At 41.8% G+C, this 23426-nt stretch overlaps 1 protein-coding gene across 5 annotated transcripts in view; it reads right to left on the bottom strand.

Moving 5' to 3' along the window:
- abca2 (ATP-binding cassette, sub-family A (ABC1), member 2) overlaps positions 1-23426 on the bottom strand; it is a 460895-nt gene that overhangs the window by 127020 nt on the left and 310449 nt on the right. For all 5 annotated transcript variants that reach the window (XM_043719911.1, XM_043719914.1, XM_043719915.1 and 2 more), the window contains 7 exons: positions 19964-20128; positions 14916-15096; positions 14340-14552; positions 7804-8000; positions 6043-6225; positions 3860-4035; positions 1410-1530 (listed from right to left, as the gene is read on the bottom strand). In XM_043719911.1, coding sequence (XP_043575846.1) covers positions 1410-1530; positions 3860-4035; positions 6043-6225; positions 7804-8000; positions 14340-14552; positions 14916-15096; positions 19964-20128 — 1236 coding nt within the window. The remainder of the gene's footprint in view (positions 1-1409; positions 1531-3859; positions 4036-6042; positions 6226-7803; positions 8001-14339; positions 14553-14915; positions 15097-19963; positions 20129-23426) is intronic.

Raw genomic sequence — 23426 nt, 5'->3', positions numbered from 1 at the left:
GGGTCATAGTGACACAAGGTCACAATTGCACTCGTTAAGGCCTCTCAAACAGTGGTAAGGGGAGTGGCCAGGTAACAACTTTTAAAGTGAGGGATAAATGTACCAAACACAAAGAAAATGATCCCTGTTTCTCTTCACAATTTTTGTGTGTGCTAGAGAGGACACATGCAACCTTTCATCTGAAAGACAGTGCTGCTCACAATGTAGCATTCCCTCTTACTGAACTCCCAGCTTAGATTCTGTGCCTATGTCTCTGGTGTGGACTTAGCACTTGCAACCTTCAAACCCAGAGTTATGTGTGGTACAACAGTCAAGTCTCAGACCAAATAATTCATTACTCTGATACCCAACTCCAATGAGTTTCTGTACATTTTATGCAGAATTATGTTGACTTTTAATCATCTTAAAGGGTATATAAAGGAAGGCACATGGGCACAGTGATTAGACTCTCAGTGCCAGGGAAATGGGTTCGAATCTAGTATTGGGTGACCTTTTGAGTGGAGTTTGCAAATTCTCCCTGTATCTGTCTGGGTTTCCACTGGTGCTCTAGTTTCCTCCCACAGTCTAAAGACGTGCAGGTCGGATGGATTGGCCATGCTAAATTGCCCTGTAGTGTCCAAGGATGTCCACGTTAGGTAGATTAGCCATGGGGAGTGTGGGGTTATGGGACTGGGGGTTCAGGTCTGGGTAGGATGCTTTTTGGAGACTCAGTGCAAACTCAGTGTAGGGATTCTATGATAATCTCACCCAAAGGAGTCCTAAGGCAATATTCAAAAAAGAGTACCTTACCTCTCCAAAAAACTTTTTGACTTCTCTGAAGAACTTGGGCATGTTTGGACCTTCCCCTGCTAGGTCTAAAATACACATGTGTTTTAGACTTCCCGCTCTCAAATATTAGAACTGAATTGACCGAATGCAGCTGCACTTTTAACACGTGCAGCTGCCCATGAACCATGGATGTGAAAAACATAACCTACTCCTGTTTCCTTCTTCTCCTTGCAAAAATGGCAGGGCATTTCTGGGACGGGTCACTTAGATTGGGGACTCTCAGAGCATTTTCTCTCTGTCTGGTAAAACCTCAGGCTAACTGCGAACAAATTAACACCTATGTCACCATCATCAAGATGATGGAGGCAAGGAGAAAGTATACAGGATTAAAACAAAATTAAAGCTGGTCTTACATATGGTCAAGGCTGGACTGCCCCCTGCATAGCACCTAGGAACATTTTTCTTAAGGGAAGATGATCGATAAGTGGAAGTGGTTCTTGTAGATTAAATTTGGAAGTCATCAGGCTACTTGCAATTATTTTTGCTTCAACAGGTGCCATGTAACTGTTATTACCAGAAAGAGATTAAATGTAATACATCAATCAATGAGAAATGTTTCACATTTGTTCTTTCATATTTACCTATGTCACTGTTCTCCAATGACTGGTCTTCTTCAGAAACCTTCAGAAACACCTCCTCCAGTGTGGTGTCCATCAAACCGAAACTAGTCAAATTCAGTTCCTCCAGGTTCAGATCCAGGGCCTAACAAGGAAAACCATCATTTCAATTTAGTCAGCCATCTTGTTCTAAAATAATAGTGCTCCTGAGATACAAGAGGTAACATCCCATACAGGTCCAGAGAAGTCCACTGTATCAGAATGTATAAACAAGATATCATCAGTGTATGTCTGACCTCACCTCTTCAACATGCTGTGCTACTGGAGCACATCAATGAACAAAATGGAAGGAACACAAACATATTAGTCCTGTTAGATTTGCCCTCCAGCCTATTGATCTTTGATTTAGTGTGTGACCACTTTATATCTTGTTCATCTGATGTTCTTAGGTGACTCAAGTTTGTACTGATAAAAATTAGATTCAAGTTCCAACAGATGGAGAAGTCCAGAATGATACATGAGTTTAGTATTACTGCAACAGATCACAGAGACACTACAGTGCATGGCAGCAAACAGAGTCTATTTGAACAGTACATTGCAGAATCCATTGAACAGTGACCACAGCTAACGGTCTATTTAAATAGTGACCTGTAGCCAACATCTAGTCCAAATGGGTGTCATATTACTAGATCTGTACTGTCATATCTCAGATGACTGAGATATTTTTAAGTTAAAATTCTGCCATGGCTGTGGAAAATTTTAAATTCAATTGATTTAAGATATCTGGAATTTAAAAAAAAAATGTCAGCAGTCATGGTCATGAGTCTATCAAACTGTTGTAAAAACTCATCTTTTTAAAAAAATTCATTTGTGGGATGTGGACGTCACGGGCTGGCCAGCATTTATTGTCCATCCCTACTTGCCATTGAGAAGGTGGGGGTAAGCTGCCTTCTTGAGCAACTGCAATCCATCTGCTGTAGGCTTACAACAATGTCATTAGGGAGGGAATTCCAGATTTTGACCCAGCAACAGTGCAGGAATGGCGATATATTTCCAAATCAGGATGGTGAATGGCTTGGAGGGGAATCTGAAGATGATGATGATCCCATGTATCTGTTGCCTTCATCTTTCTAGATGGAAGTGGTGGTGGGTTTGGAAGGTCCTTTCTGAGGATGCCTGGTGAATTTCTGCACTGTACCTTGTAGACAGTACACATATATAGGTAACAATCATTTAGAGAAGGGCATCTGCTGTCCTCACCATGATGTAGTTTATTGTAGGAAAATAAGAACACAGAAGGTTTTCACTGCAACCAAACAGGGCATTCGTGAGACCACAGAGAGTCATACAGTACAGAAACAGACTCTTTGGTCCAACCAGTCCATGTTGAACGTAATCCCAAACTGAGATATTCCTACCTACTTGCTCCTGGCCCATATCCCTCCAACATTCGGGGCACTGTGTACAGTTTTGGTCCTATTTGAAAAAAAAGGCTATAACTGTTTTGGAAGCAAAAGATGAGTCATTCCTGGGACAAAGGGCTTAGGTTATACGGAAAATTTAAAAATACCCTCTTAGGAGAGTGAGAGGTGATCTTATTGGAACATATCAAAATTTTGATTGGGTGGACATCCAAAAAATGTCGAAGAGACTGTAACTAGGAGCAACCGTTTAATATAAAGGGTTTCCCTTTCAATCCAGAGATGAAGAGATTACTGTTTCTCTGAGTGCCACCATTTCTTGTCCCCAGAAGATAAAGGAGGCTGGATCTTTAGGTTGAATCAAGGCCGATTTGGACAGATTGTTGATAGACCAAGGAAGCTAAGGATTACGGCATACAAAGAGTGGAGATCACAGCCACATGTATTATTATTTTGTTGAATGATGGAATCAGTCAAAGAGCTGAAGAGCTATTAGTGCACCAATGTTCCTCTGACTCCAAACTCTTAGCAGTGTTTGTTGTGGTTCTGTTCGCCGAGCTGGGAATTTGTGTTGCAGACGTTTCGTCCCCTGTCTAGGTGACATCCTCAGTGCTAGGGAGCCTCCTGTGAAGCGCTTCTGTGATCTTTCCTCTGGCATTTGTAGTGGTTTGAATCTGCCGCTTCCGGTTGTCAGTTCCAGCTGTCCGCTGCAGTGGCCAGTATATTACAATCTTCTCACAAACTTCTTAGCAGTGTGGTTGCCTCTTTCTTACTTTGTGGAATGACCCAGCAAGCCACTCACTTGTATCCAAGATAACAGCTCAGCAGCAATTAAGAGTTGTCAACAAATGCTGGTCTCACCAGTGATGCGTTCATTCTGTGTATGAATTTTAAAAAATGGGGCAAGGCAAAGCAAATGGCCTGGAAAATTCCTGTCACACCCTCCCCATGTAGTAAGTGCCAGTTCAGGAAAGTACATAAACCAAGTGTTCTCTACAATGACAACTACAGTAACAATGATAAGGTGGAGCATATTTCAGGAGTCATCATCACCTGGAAAAGCCTTTCAAAGCATCCTTTCTTCACAGCTTCTGATGGCAGGATGTAAGAAATCTCCGTGTTGGTGTCCGAGACAAGGATGGTGGACACGACATACTTCTTAATAAACTGGCTGACCTTGGTCTCCAAACAGGAAGAGCCAGAGGAAGGGCTGAGATCCTGTCCTGAATCTAAAAGATATAAAGTGGAGAACAAACATCTAATACATTACAAATCTTGTGGACATCATGTTGTTACTGGAATGTGTTCATGATTTCAAGTGCATCAATGTTCAAAACTGGAGTAAGGTTCTATAGAACCTTCCTGATCAGAAATTAAAAATTAGATCATTATAATCTGGAAGTTGAAAGACATTGCATTGCTAAGTTCCTACAATGTTAAAGCCATTTCTTCAAAATGCTGCAACTCACCACTTTCCCCTCGAGAATCCTTGCTGTTCAGTGGAAAGAAGCAGGAAGAGAAATTTTGAAAGTTGTATTTAAAAGGTAAACATTGACAGGAACAGTTCAGCTCTTCTGCAACTCTGGGAACATAGGTTCCAAAGAGGTAAGCAGTGAGAGGGTGGTCCAGGGGGACAGAGAGAATTAGAATTAGATTTCATTGTCATGTGTACTCAAGTACAGGGATAAGAGTATAGTGAAAAGTGTACCGAGTCACCATTCCTGGTACCATCTTGGGTACAAATGTACCAAGGTACAACTTCTTGGGTATAAAGTAGAAAAATTAATAGAAAGTTAAAAATTCAACATTACAGTACTTTTAAGTGCTTAGCCAAATGCCTAGATTCGGGCGACAAGTGGGAGAGTGAAATTAAGGGGGGGTAGTCAGAAGTCGGAGAGAGGGAAGAGTGCATGGGTTGGAGAGTCTGGGAGGGGGAAGAGACCCAAAGTTAGACAGTCAGCAAGGAGAAAAGAGGCCACAGATCAAAGGTCAGGCATAGGGAGAGACTGGAAGTGGTTGCTTTAAAATAGCACTAATCAGATCATACAGGAAATGACATAAAATGTATCTTGTGATGCTCATTGGAATTTGAGGCCCCAACATGGAGGATGTAATGTTGATACCTTGGTTTATGTATTACTTCCCACATCTCACAAGGTTGATAATAATTACAGCTGTATTTTAACTTGTAGACAAAGAAAAATCTTTGTTTTTTTTTTACATACCTCATATACAGGCCAACTCTAGTTTTTGAGGGATGGTAGGGGTAAATTAAGTATTTATGGAATTGGTGATCAGGATGTGAGTCAAAGAATGGTGGCATAAGGGGCATGGGGGAGAAACCGTTCCTGCTTGAGAAAGAGGGCACAATTTGTAAAGTGCTTTGTAAAACAATCAAATGTGAAATGGGGAGAAAATGTAGTTCATGCAGCAAGTAGGTAGAATTTGGAATGCACTGCCTAGAAGTATGGTGGAGATGAGTTCAGTTGAGGCATTAAAGGGAACAGTAGATGATCATTTCAATAGAAACAATGTGTAGGATTACAACGAAAGGCAGAGTAGAGTCACAATTATAGTCATACAGCACGGAATCAGACCTTTTGGTCCAATTAGTTCATGCCAATCATAATCCCACATGCCTGCAACTGGCTCATATTCCTTTAAACATTTCTTATTCATATGCTCGACTAAATTTCTTTTAAATTTTGTAACTGTACCCACATCCACCACTTCCTCTGGAAGTTCACAAGAAATTGTTCCTCACGTCGTCTTAAAATCTTTTTCCTTTCACCTTCAAACTAGTCTTGAAATCCCCCAACTTAGGGAAAAGACTCCTTCCATTCACCTTATCTATACGCCTTGTTATTTTATAAACATCTATCAGGTCACCCCCCAACCCCTACACTGCAGCCTGTCCAGCCTCAAACCCTCGCACCAAAGTCACTGGCTGGCCTCCACTTGCAGTAAATTTATTGATTCGATGATAACGTGCTTCAATGGACTCCTGAAAAATAATTTATAAAGTAAGTCTGTATCCCTCTAATGGGCTATTACTAATGAACTTTGTTGAATTTCATATCAGTATAAAGAGAGCCTGCTTTGACACTGGCTTAATCAGCAGGAAGCAAAGTCATGCATTTTGTGAATAAACCTACATCAAGAAAAGGACATGTCTCTACCTTCATCCTTCACTCGCAGACTTGAATCATATACATGTGAGGAATTCAGTCACATACCTGGGCTAGTTTGAGAGTCGGGCTGTTTTTTCACCACCGTCAGCTTGTAGCCGTCCCCATAGGTGCTTTTGAGGAACAGAGGTGACCCGCAGCACTTCAACTTCCCATGTGAGATTATTGCAATGCGATCTCCCAGAAGATCAGCTTCATCCATGTAATGTGTGGACAGAAGGATTGTCCGGCCTGCAATTATGAGAAACGATAAATTCATACCAGAGCACAAAATTATTTTTCTTTTGAGGGTTCTGCTTGGAATTTTTCCCCCCCCGCCAAGGTCAGTTTTTCCTGGTTTCAGGGGATCCCTTTACATTCTCACCACCCTGGCCAGTGACAAATGCAGCACCACCCAAACACTTTTGAGAAATTCAATACATCCACATCAACACTACAGTCAAGAAAGGACACTGACACTTCTGCTTCCTCAGAAGGTTAAGGACATTCAGCATGTCCACAGTGACTCTTACCCATTTTTATAGATGCACCATAGAAAGCATCCTATTCGGATTCATCACAGCTTGGTATGGCAACTGCTCTGCCTAAGATGGCAAGAAATTACAGAGGGTTGTGAATGCAGCCCAGTCCAACACGAAAATAAGCCTTTCTTCCGTTGACTCCATCTGGCTCAGGAAAGCAGCCAACTTAATCAAAGACCCCTTCCGCCCCGGTTATACTCTCCTCCACTGAGCAGAAGGTACAAAAGTACCAACAGTTTCAAGATCTAATGTAATCTAATCTAATCTAAACAGCTTCTTCCCCTCGGTTATCAGACTAATGAACAGATCTCTCACATATTAGAGTTGAACTTTCTCTGCACCTCCTCTGTAGCTGTAACACTATATTCTGCATTCTGTTCTATTACCTTGATGTGCTTGTGTAAGTTATGACTTGTCTGGGTCGCAAGCAGAACAATACTTTTCACTGTATCTTGGTATATGTGACAATAATAAGCCAAATCAAACCAAATCAAGTACTGACAAATGAAAAGCTGCATCAACTGCAGCAATATTGATATACTGTGGGATACGGTACCACTTGCACACTGAGCTGATGGAACCATTATCAATATCTTCATTGTCTCTTGATTCGATTATTCCAATGTTCTCCTGGCCAGTCTCACCACGCACTCTCCAGCTCAGCCGAACCCCTGCTGGCTGTAGCTCGGTTTGTGCAAAGTGCACCTTATTCATCATCCTGTGGGCACAGACTGACATCTGCCCCCAGGCCGGGACTGCTCGCCATTCTCGCCTTCAAGTCTGCCCATTGTCTTGCCGGTGCTAAAGAAGAATATTGGTGTCAATAGATGTGAAGCTGGAAGAGCAGAGCAAGTCAGATAGCAACTGAGGAGCAGGAAAGTCAATGTTCTGGGCCAATCCCTTCATCAGGACCGAGAAAGGGTTTTAACCTGAAACACTGACTTTCCTCCTCCTCGGATGCTGTGAGACCTGCTTTGCTTTTCCAGCTTCACATCTACTGACTCTGGCATCCAGTGTTTGCAGTCCTTACTGTCTCCTAGACTATTGGTGTATTAGGGCTTAATGCAGTATTGGTGTACCAAGGAATATGCAAATATTGGCGTACTGGGGCGCACCCACCTCCATTGCTGTTCATTGGGAATACTGTGCGTCATACCAAATTACACCAGATTTGGTTTCCTCAAGTTATTTTCTGTCCTTTTCAGTTTGCTGCCATTCAGTTTGGCTCTTACACAGATCATAACCAGACATGACCTATTCAGTTCACAAGCATAAAGCACTTACTCACCTTGTTTGTACTTCAGGATTAGGTCCCAGATCGCTCGCCGAGCGTATGGGTCAACTCCAGCTGTGGGTTCATCCAAAATAACGGCTTTGGATCCCCCAACAAATGCAATGGCAACAGATAGTTTGCGTTTCATTCCGCCAGACAGTGTCTGCACCAGAGAATGTCGCTTATTGGAGAGTTCCAAGTCTTCGATCATTCTAAGCAAGGAACAAAGAGTGGGTAAAACAAAGTTCTAAGCGTACAACTGTGAACCAAACTCTCAATTTTCTTTTAACCTTCACTTTATCAACTTCAGGAGTGGAAACACAAAGTGCACGTCAGCAAATGAGAACGAGGTGACACAAAATTAAAACTGACATCAATTGGAAATAATAGTGGGGGGGGGGGGGGGGCAAGAAAATAACGTTTCCGATATGGAGCACATCAAAGAGTAACATTCAGTCAGAGGAGACAATATAGGGACTACTGCTACCAGTGTTAGAAATGCAGATCAATATGAGTGAACCAGCCTTGACTACTTCCTTTGGCAGCTCGTTCCATACATGCACCACCCTCTGCATGAAAATAGTTCCCCCTCAGATTACTATTAAATATTTCTCTCACCTTAAACCCAAGCCCTCTAGTTTTGGGAGAAAGACCTTGGCTATTCACTCTATCCAAGTCCCTCGTGATTTTATAAACCTCCCAAAGGTCACCCCTCAGCCTCCGGAATTCCAGGGAAAACAGCCCCACCCTATTCATCCTCTCCCAATAGCTCAAATCTCCCATCCTGGCAACATCCTTGTAAATCTTTTCTGAACCCTTTCAAATTTAACAATATCTTTTTAATTGCAGGGAGACCAGAATTGAGTGCAGTATTCCAAAAAAGTGGTCTAACCAATGTCCTGTACAGACACAACAGCACCTCCCAACTCGTATGTTCAATGCACTGGGGAAGCGTGCCACACTTGGAGCAAGTGAGGACTGTAGATACTGGAGATCAGAGCCAAAAAGTGTGGTGCTGGAAAAATACAGCCGATCAGGTAGCATCTGAGGAGCAGAAGAGCTGACATTTCGAGCAGTGTGCCAAACGCTTACTTCAACACCCTGCCTACCTCTGAATGTACTTTCAGGGAACTACGAATCTACATCCCTAGGGCCCTTTGTTCAAGAACACTCCCCAGGGCTCTACCATTAAGTGTGTACGTCTTGCCTTGATTTCCTTTACCAAAATGCAACACCTCAAATTTGTCTGAATTAAACTCTGTCTGCCACTCCTTGGCTCACTGGCCTATCTGATCAAGATCCTGTTTTACTCCTGGAAGACCTTCTTTGCTGTCCACTACACCTCCAATTTTGGTGTCCTCTGAAAATTTACTAACCATACCTGCTATATTCACATCCAATTCATTTATATAAATGACAAAAAGATGTGGACTTAGCACTGACCATTACAGCACATTGCTGGTCTCAGGCCTCCAGTCCGAAAAACAATCTTCTACCACCACCCTGTCTCTTAGCTTCTAGTTAGTCTTGTATCTAATTGGATAGCTCTCCCTGGATTCCATGTGATCTAACCTTGCTAACCAGGTAGAATCTTGTCAAACACCTTGCCTGCAGTCCACATTGACAAGGGCTACTACTCTGCTCTTATCAATTTTCTTTGTCATTTCTTCAAAAACAAAACTCAGTCAATTAAGTGAGACATGACTTCACACACACAAAGTGATAGTGAATATCCCAATTTAGTCCTTGCCTTTCCAAATATATGTAAATCCTGCACCTCAGGATTCCCTCCAACAACTTGTGCACCATTGATATCAGACTCATCAGTCCACAGTTCCCTGGTTTTTCCTTACAATCTTTCTTAAATAGTGGCACCACGTTAGCCAAACTCCAGTGTTCTGCAGGTATCACTGACACAAACATCTCAGAAAGGAGCCCAGCAATCTTTTTCCTAGCTTTCTACAAAGTTCATAGATACACCTGATCAGGTCCCAGGGATTTATCCACCTTAATGTGTTTTAAGACATCCAGCATCTCCTCTTCTATAATATGAGTATTTTTCAAGATATCACCATTTATTTCCCCAAATTCTTTAGCTTCTGTGCCCTTCTCCACAATAAATACTGGTGTGAAATACTTGGTTAGTATCTCGCCAATCTCCTTTGGTTCCTCAGATAGATGGCCTTGTTGATGTTTAAGAGACCCTATTCTCTCCCTAGTTATTCTTTATCCCTTAATATTTTTGTTGATTCTCTTTAGATTCTCCTTAACCCTCTTTGCCAATGACATTTCATGCCCCTTCATGCCCTCCTGATTTCCCTCTTAAATATATTCCTACTGCTTTTATACTCCTCTAGTGATTCACTCAATCCCAGCTGTCGAAACTTGACATATGTCTCCTTTTTCTTGACCAGAATCTCACTTTCTCTAGTCATCCAGCATTTCCTACACCTCCCAGCCTAGACCTTTGCACTAATGTGAACATATGTCTCTTGACTCTGGTTATCTAGTTTTCAATGACTTTCCATTTTCCACCCATCCCTTTACCTGCGAATAGTCTCACCCAATCAACATTCTTGCCTAATGCTGTCAAAATTGCCATTTCTCCAAATTAGAATTGTAACTTTTAGATTGGGTCTATCCTTTTTCATAACTATTTTAATACAGTTGTGGTCACTGGCCCCAAAATGCATCCCTACTGACATCTCAGTCACTTGCCCTGCCTTATTTCCAAAGAGAAGGTTGAGTTTTGCTCCTTCTCTATTAGGTACATCCAGCAAACTTAACAAATCACTCTCCATCCAAGCACTTTGGCAAGTTAAAATACCCTACCATTACAACCCTATTATTTTTACAGATATCGGAGATCTCCTTACATATTTGCTTCTCAATTTCATGCTAACTATTGGGGGGGCCTACAATACAAATCGAAAAGTGTTGTGCTGGAAAAGCACAGCAGGTCAGGCAGCATCCGAGGAGCAGGAGAGTCGATGTTTCGGGCATAAGCTCTTCATCAGGAGTGTGGTGGGGGAGGTGTGCGAGGGGGCTGAGAGATTAATAGGAGGGTGGAGTGGGAGTTGGGTAGGGGTGCGAGATAGCTGTGAAGGCAGGTAGCTGGGATCTACCTGTCATCTTCCCAGCTACCTTCACCTCTCAAACTCCCATTCCTACCCTCCTATTTATCTCTCAGCCCCCTTCTTCCCCTCCCCCCAACATTCCTGATGAAAGGCTTATGCCTGAAATGTCATCTCTCCCGCTCCTTGGATGCTGCCTGACCAGCTGTGCTTTTCCAATACCATATCTTTCAATTCTGATCTCCAGCATCTGCATCCTCACTTTGACCCGACCCACAGTACAATCCAAACAAGGTGATTGCCCCTTTCCTATTTCTCAGTTTCACTTACATAACTTCACTGGACATTCTGCCAGGGATATGCTCCCTAAAATACAGCCATAATGTTCTCCCTAACCAAAAACATCACTCAAAGTCATGGAGATGTAAGCACAAAAACAGACTCATCAGTCCAACTTGTCCATGCTGACCAGATATCCTAACCTAATCTAGTCCCATTTGCCAGCACTTGGCTCATATCCCTCTCAACCCATCCTATTCATATACCTATCCAGCTGCCTTTTAAATGCTGAAATTGTACCAGCCTCCATCAATTCCTTTGGCAGTTCATTCCATACACTTCTCTCTTTCTATTCTTCCTATAGCACCTGTGACCTGGAACATTAAGCTGCCATGCCTCCCCCTCGTTTAGCCACCTGTAATTGCTAAGCTATCCCAGTCCCATGCTCCCAGCCGTGCCCTGAGTTCATCTGCCTTATTTGTCAGGCCTTTTGCTTTGAAATAAATGCAGTTTTCCTTATTAGTCTTACCTTATTCTCTACCTTGTTCTTGACTATTTAACTTGCTCCTCTTCTCTACTCTACCAGGGTTCAGATTAACTCTTTTCTCACTATCTCTTTGGGTTCCCCCCCCAACCCCCACCCCCACCCCACTTATTTGAAGCTTCCTGAGCAAATCTCCCCACCAGGATATTGGTCCCCTTCCAGTTCAGGTGAAACCCATCCTTCTTTTACAGGTCACTTCCACCCTAGAAGAGATCTTAATGATCCAAAAACCAGCAGCCATGCGTTCATCTGCCCTATCCTCCTATCTCTACTCTCATTACTCTGACTGCTCTCTACTCAGGGGCACAGGCAGACAGCCAGACATCAGAATGGCTTGTTGCCTCCCTGGTGCCAGGGTCAAGCATGTCTCAGCGAGGGTGCAGAATATTCTCAAAGGGAAGAGTGACCAACAGAAAGTTGTTGTACAATTTGGCACCAATGACACAGGAGGAGAAAGGGACAAGGTTCTGCAGAGAGAATAAACAAAAGTAGGAGGTTAAAAAGGATGTCCTCTGTAGTAATATCCGGATTACTCCCAGTGCCACGTGCTAATGAGAGTGGGAATAGGAGGCTAAGGCAGATGAGTGCGTGGCTGAGGGGCTGAACAGAACTAAAGACAACTTGTGTTTCACGATACCATCTGCAAATGCCAGTTTCAGACCAACAGCCACCTGAATATTTCAACCTTCATTATTTTTGCCTTCAAATATTGGCTATAATGGATTTGTCCCAAAGCAATGAGAAATATATTATTTTCTTTCTTACCGCTCGTGTGCACGCGCGCGCGTATGTGTGTCTCTGTGTTTTGGACTTTTTAAAGGGTAAACAGTTCTACTTTCATATGACAAAAAAAAGTGCATTAACAAGTTTTTCATCTCCATTAATTGACTGTAAAACAGAATTTTTTTCAATCATTTTCTGCTTATTGCTGGAAAGAAAACATTTTCTGAAAGCTTTATGTCTAGTACCCATCTGTAAAATTCAAAACAAATGCCAACGCAAAAGGAAAACAATATTCATACTGCAGGAGGTGGTGCTGAGTGGTTGGCAAGTGGCCTCTGATTGGTAGAGGCATTTCCATGGAGAATGTCCAGTTAGATGATGACTGACAGTTAACAGTTAAGCTCTGCTTCAATCAGGCAAGTTGGCTCCGATTAACTGAGGCAGTATCCTGAGAACAGACTAGGGAATGGCTGAAGCCCATTTTGTTGCATTGAAAGATGCACTGTGGGTGTATATCTTCCAGGTGCTACATTCAAGTGGATTCTTCATTGGAACAGCTCGACTACCGAGGGTCCGCTTTCCAAACAATCAGCATTTTCCTCTTGTATAGTATACGTTACTTTCCCTTTACATTGGTATTCTTGTGAATTGCCCTGATGAGTGCAAGACAAAAAGCATCAACAAAATGTATTGATGTTTCCCAGGTTTGCTGACGCCTGTGCACGTGCGCTATGCACTGCTTCAAATTCACACGAGCATCAAAATGGGTTCAGAGTCAGGTATTTAAATAGGACGAGGCTGTGAACGGGAGAGTTCAGAGGGGGATAAGGATACCAGGGAATATGGGGGGGGGTGGAAGCATGAGGGGGTCATGAACAGGAATGGGGTGGGGTTGGGCCGAGGGCAAGAAGAGATACAAGCCAAAGCATATAAGATAGAAGTAGACCATTCGGCCCTTTGAGTCTGCTCTGCCACTCGACCATGTGTGATATGTTTCTCAACCCCATTCTCATGCCTCCTCCCCATAAGCCTTGATCCCCTTACCAATCAGGAACCTACGTCGATCTGTATTAATTAGGATTAGAAGTAGAATCCCTAGTGTGGAAACAGGGCCTTCGGCCCAAAAAACCCTCCGAAGAGTAACCCAGCCAGACCCATTACCCTACCCAACATTTACCCCTGACAAATGCACCTAACACTATGGACAATTTAGTATGGCCAATTCACCTAACCTGTACATCTTTGGATCATGGGAGGAAACCAGAACACTTGGAGGAAACCCACACAAACACAGGGAGAATGTGCAAACGCCACACAGTCGCCTGAGGTTAGAATCAAACCCGGGTCCCTGGTGCTGAGAGGCAACAGTGCTAACCACTGAGCCACCGTGCCACCCCGTTAATAACACTCAGTGACTTGACCTCCATATCCCTCTGTGGCAATGAGTTTGACAGATTCACCACCCTCATCATTTCAGTTCTAAAGGGTTGTCCTTCCACTCTGAGGCTGTGCCCTCGGTTACTAGTCTCTACAGGTCAAATCACCTCAGTGTTACCAGAGGGAGCTTTCTGTACTTCGCTCCTCATGTGTCCACCCTCCATCACTGCCTTAACTCCCGGAAACCTTACTTGATGAAGGTTTAGGTTTTCTCGCATTTTTGGATTAGCACACGCACAGTTGTGGGTGTCCATTAGACACTGCCTTTATCCAGTAATGTGCATGTTCTGTGCCAGCAAATGACAATTTCAGTATCATGAAGAGAAACATGGTTTGTGCATCTTTTTTTATTTCAAGTTTAACGCAGAGAAAGCTGACCACATCCTCAACTAGGTAAAACAATTAAATTTGGATGTTGTGTGGCTGTGTGATTGTGGAAGTAGAGAAAAGCAGTGCACACCCCCATCTCAGTCAAACAAATCAGTAAAGCTTACTTGTCCATTTCTTTGCGAATCTCATCCTCAGCCATCCCCTTCAGGCGAGAGTAAAACCAGAGATGCTCCTCTACTGTCAGTTTGTCAAACAGAACGTTGTGCTGAGGGCACATGCCCAGATTTTTCCGGATTTCATCCATTTCTGTTCGAATGTCATGTCCGTAAATTGTGGCTGAGCCAGCGGTGGGCGGAAATAGTCCTGTCAAAATAGACCTGCAAAAAGCAATGCATCAAGCAGTTCAACGCGAATATCTCTGCGTGTTCTCTTTGCTTGTTTTCATTTTACTTTTAACAAATCTATTCTTAGCCTAACAGTGCCACATTGATTAGAAACCACCAAGAATCCCAACATCCATTCAACCACTGCAGATGCATTTCCAAAAGACACCACAGGGAGCACCGCAACGTTTTACTACAATGTTCTCTCAACCTCTCTTTCCAACCTGATGTTTATTCATTTTGAATGACTCCTCGCACAAGTTTGGCTCAAAGTTTCCGCCACTGCATTGTTTTGGCCAATGAGTAACTGCCCTTTTGGGGAAATAATGAAAGCCTTTTCTCAAGCCTGGAACTCACATCGTTGTGGTTTTGCCAGCACCGTTGTGTCCCAGAAATGACACCACCTGATTCTCATGTAAGTTGAGGCTTAGCTTATTCAAAGCCAGCTTCTTCCCCGTCTTGTAGACTTTGGTCAGCTTGTCAATGCACACGACTAGGGGCAAATGGCTCGGTTCCTCCTCTATCCCACGAGTTTCCTCTGCAAGACAATTGGACGATAGGCATGACAAACATGTGATATTACCTTTCCCATGTGACTAATTGAGGATCATTTAATCACTGCATGGCAATCAGTCTCCCATAAATGGTCACATGAAATGCGAACATTCCGCAAAATAACCAGTACCAAATAAATAGGTAGCACTGAGCACATAATGGAATAATCTGTCCAATTTTTTTGGGCAACTAAGTAGTAGTAGATACATTTTCAATCTCTGTGTTGAAGCTAGACAGGTATGTAAAACTAGAATTACTTTCATTGTCACATGTACTCCAATGAGTACAGTGAAAAGTTTACAAGTCACCACTTACAGTACTTTCTCGTATACAAAGCCCCTGATTCCTAAGTTTTTTTAAAAAATCATTCACAGAGCATGGCTGTCACTGGCTAGGCCAGCATTTACTGCCCATCCCTAATTGCCCAGGTAAGAGTAAAACCATTAGAAAAGTAAAGATTGCACATTCTCAGAACTCTGGTGCTGTGGAAGTGCAGGTTCATTCCCTTGAAATTGATTGATAAACTGCGCATAATAAGACCAGAATCCCATAGTGGGCTTCAAACAATGGTTATGAAAATTAAGAGGGAAGTGCATCTGACCACTGATGAAATGACTACCCTGCACATAGCTCCAGAGACTTATTACTCCTCCCATGGCATCATTTCTTCATTGATACCCTTATTCCTCCAAGCACAAAGAATAATTTAGCACATATCGTCCTTGCATCATCAGTCTGTACAATCTGAAAGGATTTCATGTATAAAAGTGTTTGATTTACCTACAGTTCATCCAGAACACTTCGTCTAAAGCTATTATCCCAACGAAGTAATCTGCCAAGACATCTGTTTAATACAGAATATATGTCTTTTACACAAGAGCAAGTAACATTTTCAAGGGAACAGAACGTTTCCAGTAAAAGGGGCTCGTCTCTTGTTAAGAAGAATTTTAAGGAGCTTTTACTGAATTTAATGCATTTCCTTCCCTTTTAGTCTCACTCAGAACTCAGTGTAGTGATTGTCATGTGAGTTGCACCAATAACTAGATGGGGTTATGAGCTGATCTCTTTCACATTCATTTTCCATATCCCTAAATCCACACGCATTACTTAAATGTCAGCATTACTGCATTAAAAAAGCAATTGGAGCAGCCAATAGAGTGTAAATCCCTGCCGTGCTTTGTTAACTCAATCATGCAGCTCTTCCTTGAGGCTATTCCCTCCCTGGCTGATGCTTCATTGCTTGAACACTGAAAAGAACATTTTTTGTCAAGATCTTCCTTCTCATTGAGGTGACTTCCTGACAATCCACACCCCAGAAACCTGCTTGGAAAACTCTGCTCACAATTTAACAGCTCTGAAAAAGTCTATCCACAGAAGCTGAGACAATCCTAAGCATTCTAAATACAACATAGATTATCCCTTGAAATATCCCTGGTTGTTATTCCTTCACTACATTTTGCTCACAATTTGCCTGCTTTGGCTCCGTCCTCTTTTCCACATGCAATGACTGCTACATTTGCAATCTATTACCTTAGTCTTTGTCCTGCAAATGTCTTTTGCAATCTTAATCCTGAACATAACACTTTTGTGATTGCAATTACTGAGATGCTCCCCTACTCTTCCATTTCCTATCTGTCTGGTTCATCAACTGTCACAAGATTATTCTCTTGTAATTCTTACATATTGAAGCTGAAAGTACACCTTCTTACTTTTTCACTATTTCTTCCTACCTATTTACTTGGACAAGTTGAACACTCCCAGGAAGTTATTCAATGCCTGCTACTATGCTCTTCATTTTGCCTTATTCCTTCTGTCTGTTCCTTGCTGCCGTTTGGTATTCTATACGTACAGGTCATTCTGATATAACGCGATAGCTGTGTTCCTCTGCAACCTCACGCTATAGAAAATCACACTATGGAAAACTGCTATAGAAAATCGTGTGATAGAAGATCACAAATATAAAATAGCTATACCTGTTCAGTAGAAAGCTTGCATTATCCAAACAATGTCCACAATTTGTCAATCGCTTTATAGCCAATTTGCGCTGACAAAGCGGAGGTCATGGCAGAACAACCTGTACTCTTTTTAAGGTGACCAATCCATTGTTATCTCTTAAATCAATTCATTTGTATTCCTTATCTATCACACCACAAATTACATCCTTTTATGCCTCTGCTATTATTTTATTTTTAACTAATACAGTTGCTTTATATCTTTTCCTTCTGTGACATTTTTAAATGAATGTTTTAATAACGCTAGCCTCCACACTATGGGAGCAGATACTGTACTGAAAACAAAATATGCTGGAGATCACAATGGGTCAGGCAGCATCCATGGAGAGAATCCAAACTAATGTTTCAAGTCTAGATGACACTTCATCAGAGCCTCCACAGTGTTTCACTCTTCTCTGTGTTTCCTCCATGTGTGACAGCCTGAAATACTCAGTTTCCAACCATATTCTGTATGCCGCCATGTTTTACATATCCTTATTACATACAGAATGTCTGCTGACACCTTGAAATGCTCTCTGTACGCACATATCAAATACACATGTGCAGCTCCTCTGTCAGTAGCGCTAGTGATAGGATTCTGACCTGTTCACTCATATCTATTGCCATTATTTGGGCACGCCACGTTTTTAGTGAGGGTGGGGGGGGGGGCAGAGTGTTTCACAAAATGCATTTACACAAAACTTTCTGCAGGCATAATCTGAATCTTTCTGTGGATGTTGCATATAGAACTTACATATAAATTATTGCCATCAAATCACCCATTTTGTTATGACTGGTGAATTCAGTGCTCTATCAAGGAGTTAAATTGTTTATCTCATCTTTATTTTGAATAGTTATTTGATCCTTATGTGTAATAACTTTATCAATCTCTGGTATTTTGTGCTATCCTTACTCATTCCTTTAGTTCATGCTTTGAATTCTTTTGCTAATATTTTTAAATGTTAATTTACTGTAATTTCTCACAATGCCATTCTCCCTCACACATGTTATCAGTTCAAAGTCTTATTTACTTTTTGTTATCCACCAGAACTACTATGGCAGCCCTGTTCAAATGCAGACACTCCAGGGTTCAGGCTAACTGGGTTCAGGCTAAAAAGAACTAAAAAGAGGTTGAGCCACAGAAGATTCAGCAGTCCAAGAGAAGATCTGGAAAAAGTCAGTTAAATAAGAAATCAAAGCGTTGAAATAGGGGTCATATCTTTAAGGGTTTGGTACTTACTCAGAATATGATTGGGAAACAGATTGAAAGTATATATTTATTTTAAGATCCTTATAAATTGTCACATTTATGTTTGTGTTTTTGAAAATGTTTTGTTTAATAAAATTGTGTTCTTGAGCTAAAGAGCATTAGCAGCCTCACGTGAATATATTCAGTGATTACGCACCAAAATAACTAACTGGAAAAATTAAAATTGTGATTCATCAAGTCAGGATTTATGCTGGGATTTGACTTGTATAGTATTACCATCAGCTGCAAGCGTATGAATCTGTGTGTTTCCTCAGTGAGCTTTGCAGCAATTCCTTGTCCAGCATTATGAATGGGGATTTCTTTGGCTCCAGCTCAAAGACTCTGAACCAGAATGAGATTAGTCAGACATACTCTTTGCAAATGTGCAATCTGAGAAACTAACTATCCACAAATCCCCACAAACTACAATCTGAACAAATCGCCTGCCCTACCTATCTTAACTAACTTACTCGTTAGTTATCTTTAAATTATTTACTGAACTAACTGACCACTAGGGGTTCGGTTTTATTAAACAGGTCAATTTAATGTGATTTTTTTACATGATGTGGAGGTACCACTGTTGGACTGGGTGGACAAAGTCAGAAGTCACACGACACCAGGTTATAGTCCAATAGGTTTATATGTGATCACAAACTTTCGGAGCTCTGTTCCTTCACTGGATTTTACCTGACAAAGGAGCAGTGCTCTAAAAGCCTGTGATTTCAAATAAACCAGTTAGACTATAACCTGGTGTTGTGTGAATTTTTCAATATAAATCAGTAATCACATTGCAGCATGAACTTTGTTTTTGTATTCAGGAGCACCAAGAGAATCTATTGCGATTGGAAGCTGAGTTTTTAACCATGCTAGTTTTGATTTCCATTGACTTAAAAAATATTTACCAGGTTTTTTTTAAAATTGCAAACAAATTAAATTAACAGTGAAAAAAAGTTGATCCTGCACAAAAGATTTGATGATTTTTCTGTGAACTTCAATGGAAGAAAGCTTAGGTACAGGAGAGATTCACTATAAATTCAAATTATGCAACTCGTGGTACAAAATGAACGCACTGAAACAGCGCCTAGTCCGTATCAGTACTTTTATGCTCTGCTCCCGTACCAACTTAATCCTAGTATTGGTGTATTGAAATGTGGTTACAGTCTAATCACCTATCTCACAGCATAATTAAATGTATATCAAAGGACCATATTTAAAAATCCTCACTAATTCAAGTTTAATGTCACAGGTGCTAATGCCACAAAGAGATATCTAAATACATAGCAGGATAAATTTAATTTGTTCTGGTCATATTATTCCTGTGTGCATTAATTATGGAGTTGCCATTTCTGGTTGCTCCTGAGAGATTATTCATCTATTTACTTGGTTGAAATTACTTCGCATCTCCTTCTCATTCTGCTGTGAATTTCCACACTCTCCAAATACCCGTTGATTTTGCACTTGATTTCAGAGGTTCTCTTAATACCGTGCACTAAAGGTGCTGAATTGAAAAACCTATTCTTCCTACTTTCTCAAATCACTAAAAGGAAAAGCAGGCACTGTTCCATAATAAAATGTCCCTGTAACCGGAAAAAGAGTAAGCAGCGATTTACCCAGCCTCCTGCTCTCCATCGCGCAAGCCTGGTCATCCTCCATGATGCTGAGTCGACTGCTTCTGGACCAGGGCCAGGACCATTCCCACGTTTCAATTCGTCCATTGCCCAGCCAATAGGATTTCTGGAACGGAAAGTACCATGGTCTCGGCAGTCCATACATCCCTGCAAAGAAAGTGGGTAAATATGCTAAGAACGAAAGATCTGTAATGCTCTCTGGATAGGCTGAAGCATTTGGCAGCCAAAAAGAAACGTACTGTTCTGTCCAAGGTAAAGATAGCAGCCAACCGACACACAGCAAAGGGTCTAAAAACAAGATACATAGCCGGTTAATCTGCTTTTGGTTGTGCTGCTGGAGGAGTAAATGCTGATTACACCACTACGGGAGCTTTCCTGGTTTCTTTTACCTACACTAGGCAGGCAGAGAAGATCGGAGTTTAACACAGAAGGGGGCAGCTCAGTGGCAGACTGCAGTAACCACTTCAAATCTATCTGAAAGTTGCCAGTCGGGATAGAACCAACAATTTTTGTACTCAATGAGATTCCAGCAAAACAAAGCGAAGCTGACATCATTGCCTTCACTTTATCCCAAGCACTGATGAATCTATGTGATATATTTATCATGGAATTCTATTACAGTCAACTACATGTCATTTTTGGTAACTTCCATGAACAATTTTACCACCTTTTCTTGCAGTACGTAAACAGAATGCATTCACTAATTGGTATTACACTGACAGCACAGTAATAGGCTGAAAGTGCATTGCATATTACTGGAATCAAAGACAGGCATCTTGTATTGGTCTTGAGAATGTAAATCAACTCTAGAGCTCAGGCATACAACGTAAACCATTTAGTCTTCCTTCCTATTGTTTCAAAACACTTGGCAGTGTAGTTGTTTCACAATGGCTGAATTACAGAATTATTACAGTTAAGTAGATCAAATGCTTTTTTACTACAATGGATTCCTGAATTTTAAGTGTTTAGGGAATTATATTTTATATCCAAATACTGAATGAATAATATTCTGCTTTCATCTCACAGGACAGTAGGATTTTAAATGGCACCCTCAGCATCAAATCCATCCAAACTTTCTCCAGACCACTTGATCATCAGCTGTCTAGCCAATACCACTTACTTTAAAAGTTCTATCAAACATACCTTCATGAATGAGAAACTGCAAATGGCTAAGGTGACACTGATGCCTTCACAGAGAACAGAAGAGAAGAGAAGGCTAAAGATTTGTGGAGGTTAAGCAGTAAGGGAGGGAAGGATATGAAGAAGTGGGAGGGGGGAGGGAGAAGAGAGAGAGGAAGTGAGGATCTGCAATTACATATTGTCTTCAACCACTTCTGGACATTCCAAAATACCTCAAAGCTAATGAAATATCTTTGAAGAATAGTTACTGTTGCAAAATAGTAAATGTGATTGATTTGTTGACAGCAAGATCCTGCAAAAAAAAAGCTGATGACATGTTTTTCTGATATAATTCAAGAATAACCATTGGCCAGCAGATTAGTGTTAACCCCTGTGGTCTTTACTGGAGGAAAGGGCAGACTGGATATGGCTTATGGTCTCCTCTGAAAGACAGACCTGCATTTCTTGTCCATCCCTAAAATGCCCTTAATCTGATGGCTTGGTCAACTACTTCAGAGAATCACATGGAGGTCTGACTGGGTAAAGACAGCAGATCTTCTCTAAAGGACAGTTGTGCCCCAGTTGGCTTTTCACAGCAATTGTCAACAGCTTTGTGGTCACCATAACTTACAATCTGCCATGGTGGGATTTCAACCCATATCCCCAATGTATGAGCCAGGCCAGTGATATTGCCACTGCGCCATTGCATCCTTCTTCCAGCTAGAGATTCTTATTAGCTTTATTAAATTGTCACCACTGCCATTTTCACATCTCGAAACATGCTGAACCTAATTATCTTCCAGCATCAGAGACTGGAGAAGTCTCTGAGAAGATATTGTATCATGGAAGCACCTCACTTATCAGATCTTCAGTCGAACTGTCTGGCTAACTAAATGGAAGAGTGGAACACCAGCTGTTTGTTGGGCACAGTTGAGCAGAGTTTCAAGTCAATTCCCCAGTTGCCAACTTACAAACGTCTTTGCATCTTCCCGCTGTATCTCAGGAACATCCATTAAAGTGTGCCTGACAGATAAACATGGTGAATGCATCAATGTGCGAAATAAGTGCCCCAGCACTCAGAAATGTTAAGAAAAAAAATATGGTGTTGCAAACCTGTGCCAGTACTTTGCACAGTTTCTTGACATTCCTCGCAAACCATCCAAGTTTGGAAAGCTAAGGGGCATGACAATCTTTAATTACAGTCAAGTTTAGAGCAGATATGTCACCATTACTGCAGCTCATTTAAAGCAACACTATTGTACTGGGAGGTTTTAACTTTCAAGAAAGCTCAATCAGTCAACGCCCTTTTCAATAGGAAAGGGAAGTTAAAGATCAACCTAGGCACAAGGATATGTCACTGCACATTCCCTACATTACACCACTGACATTTCTCAGGTACTTCATGTGTTTTGAAATGAAAGATGGAGCTTGGGGCACACAGGGGTGACCTTATAGAGATTTATAAAATCAGGAGGGGCATAGATAAACAGAATAGCCAAGGTCTTTTATCCAGGATAGAGGAGTCCAAAACTAGAGGGCAAAGGTCTAAGGTGAAAGGGGAAAAGTTTTAAAGGGATCTGAGGTGCAATATTTTCCACACAGAGAGTGGTGCTGCATGGAACAAGCTGCCAGAGAAAGTGGTGGAGGCTGGTACAATTACAACATGTCAAAGACAGGTACATGAGGGAAGCGGGCCAAACACAGACAAATGGGACTAGTTCAGTTTAGGAAACATGGCAGACATTGACGAGTTGGGCCGAAGGGCCCATTTCCATCCTGAATGACTCAATGACTCCATAAATGCAAATCTTTCCTTTGTTTTTTAAACATTGTCAATAGAGGGGGCAGCACAGTGGCTAGCACTGCTTTCTCACAGCACCAGGGACTCAGGTTCGATTCCACCTCGGGCGACTGACTGTGTGGAGTTTGCACATTCTCCCAGTGTCTGCGTGGGTTTCCTCCAGGTGCTCCCATTTCCTCCCACAGTCCAAAGGTGTGCAGGTTAGATGAACTGGTCATGCTAAAATTGCCCATAATGTTTGGGGTGCATTAGTCAGGCATAAATACAATGTAGGGGAATGAGTCTAGGTGGATTGCTTTTCGGAGGATCGGTATGGACTTGTTAAGCCGAAGGACCTGTTTCCATACTGTAGGGAATCTAATCTAATCGAGAAATACCTCTCCAAGTATAGTGCACACTGACTGAAATGGAACCATTCACTCACTTTGTGCCTGTGTGGCGATCTAAGGAGAAGTTCAGGACTGGGAGCTACAAGTTACCACTGCACATACACAGCATAGAAACAAGGCATTCAGCTCAGCGAAT

Source organism: Chiloscyllium plagiosum, chromosome 30 (assembly GCF_004010195.1).
Source record: "Chiloscyllium plagiosum isolate BGI_BamShark_2017 chromosome 30, ASM401019v2, whole genome shotgun sequence".
NCBI lineage: Eukaryota > Metazoa > Chordata > Chondrichthyes > Orectolobiformes > Hemiscylliidae > Chiloscyllium > Chiloscyllium plagiosum.
Note: the sequence above shows the minus strand (reverse complement) of the source record. Positions and strands in the feature narration are given on the sequence as shown.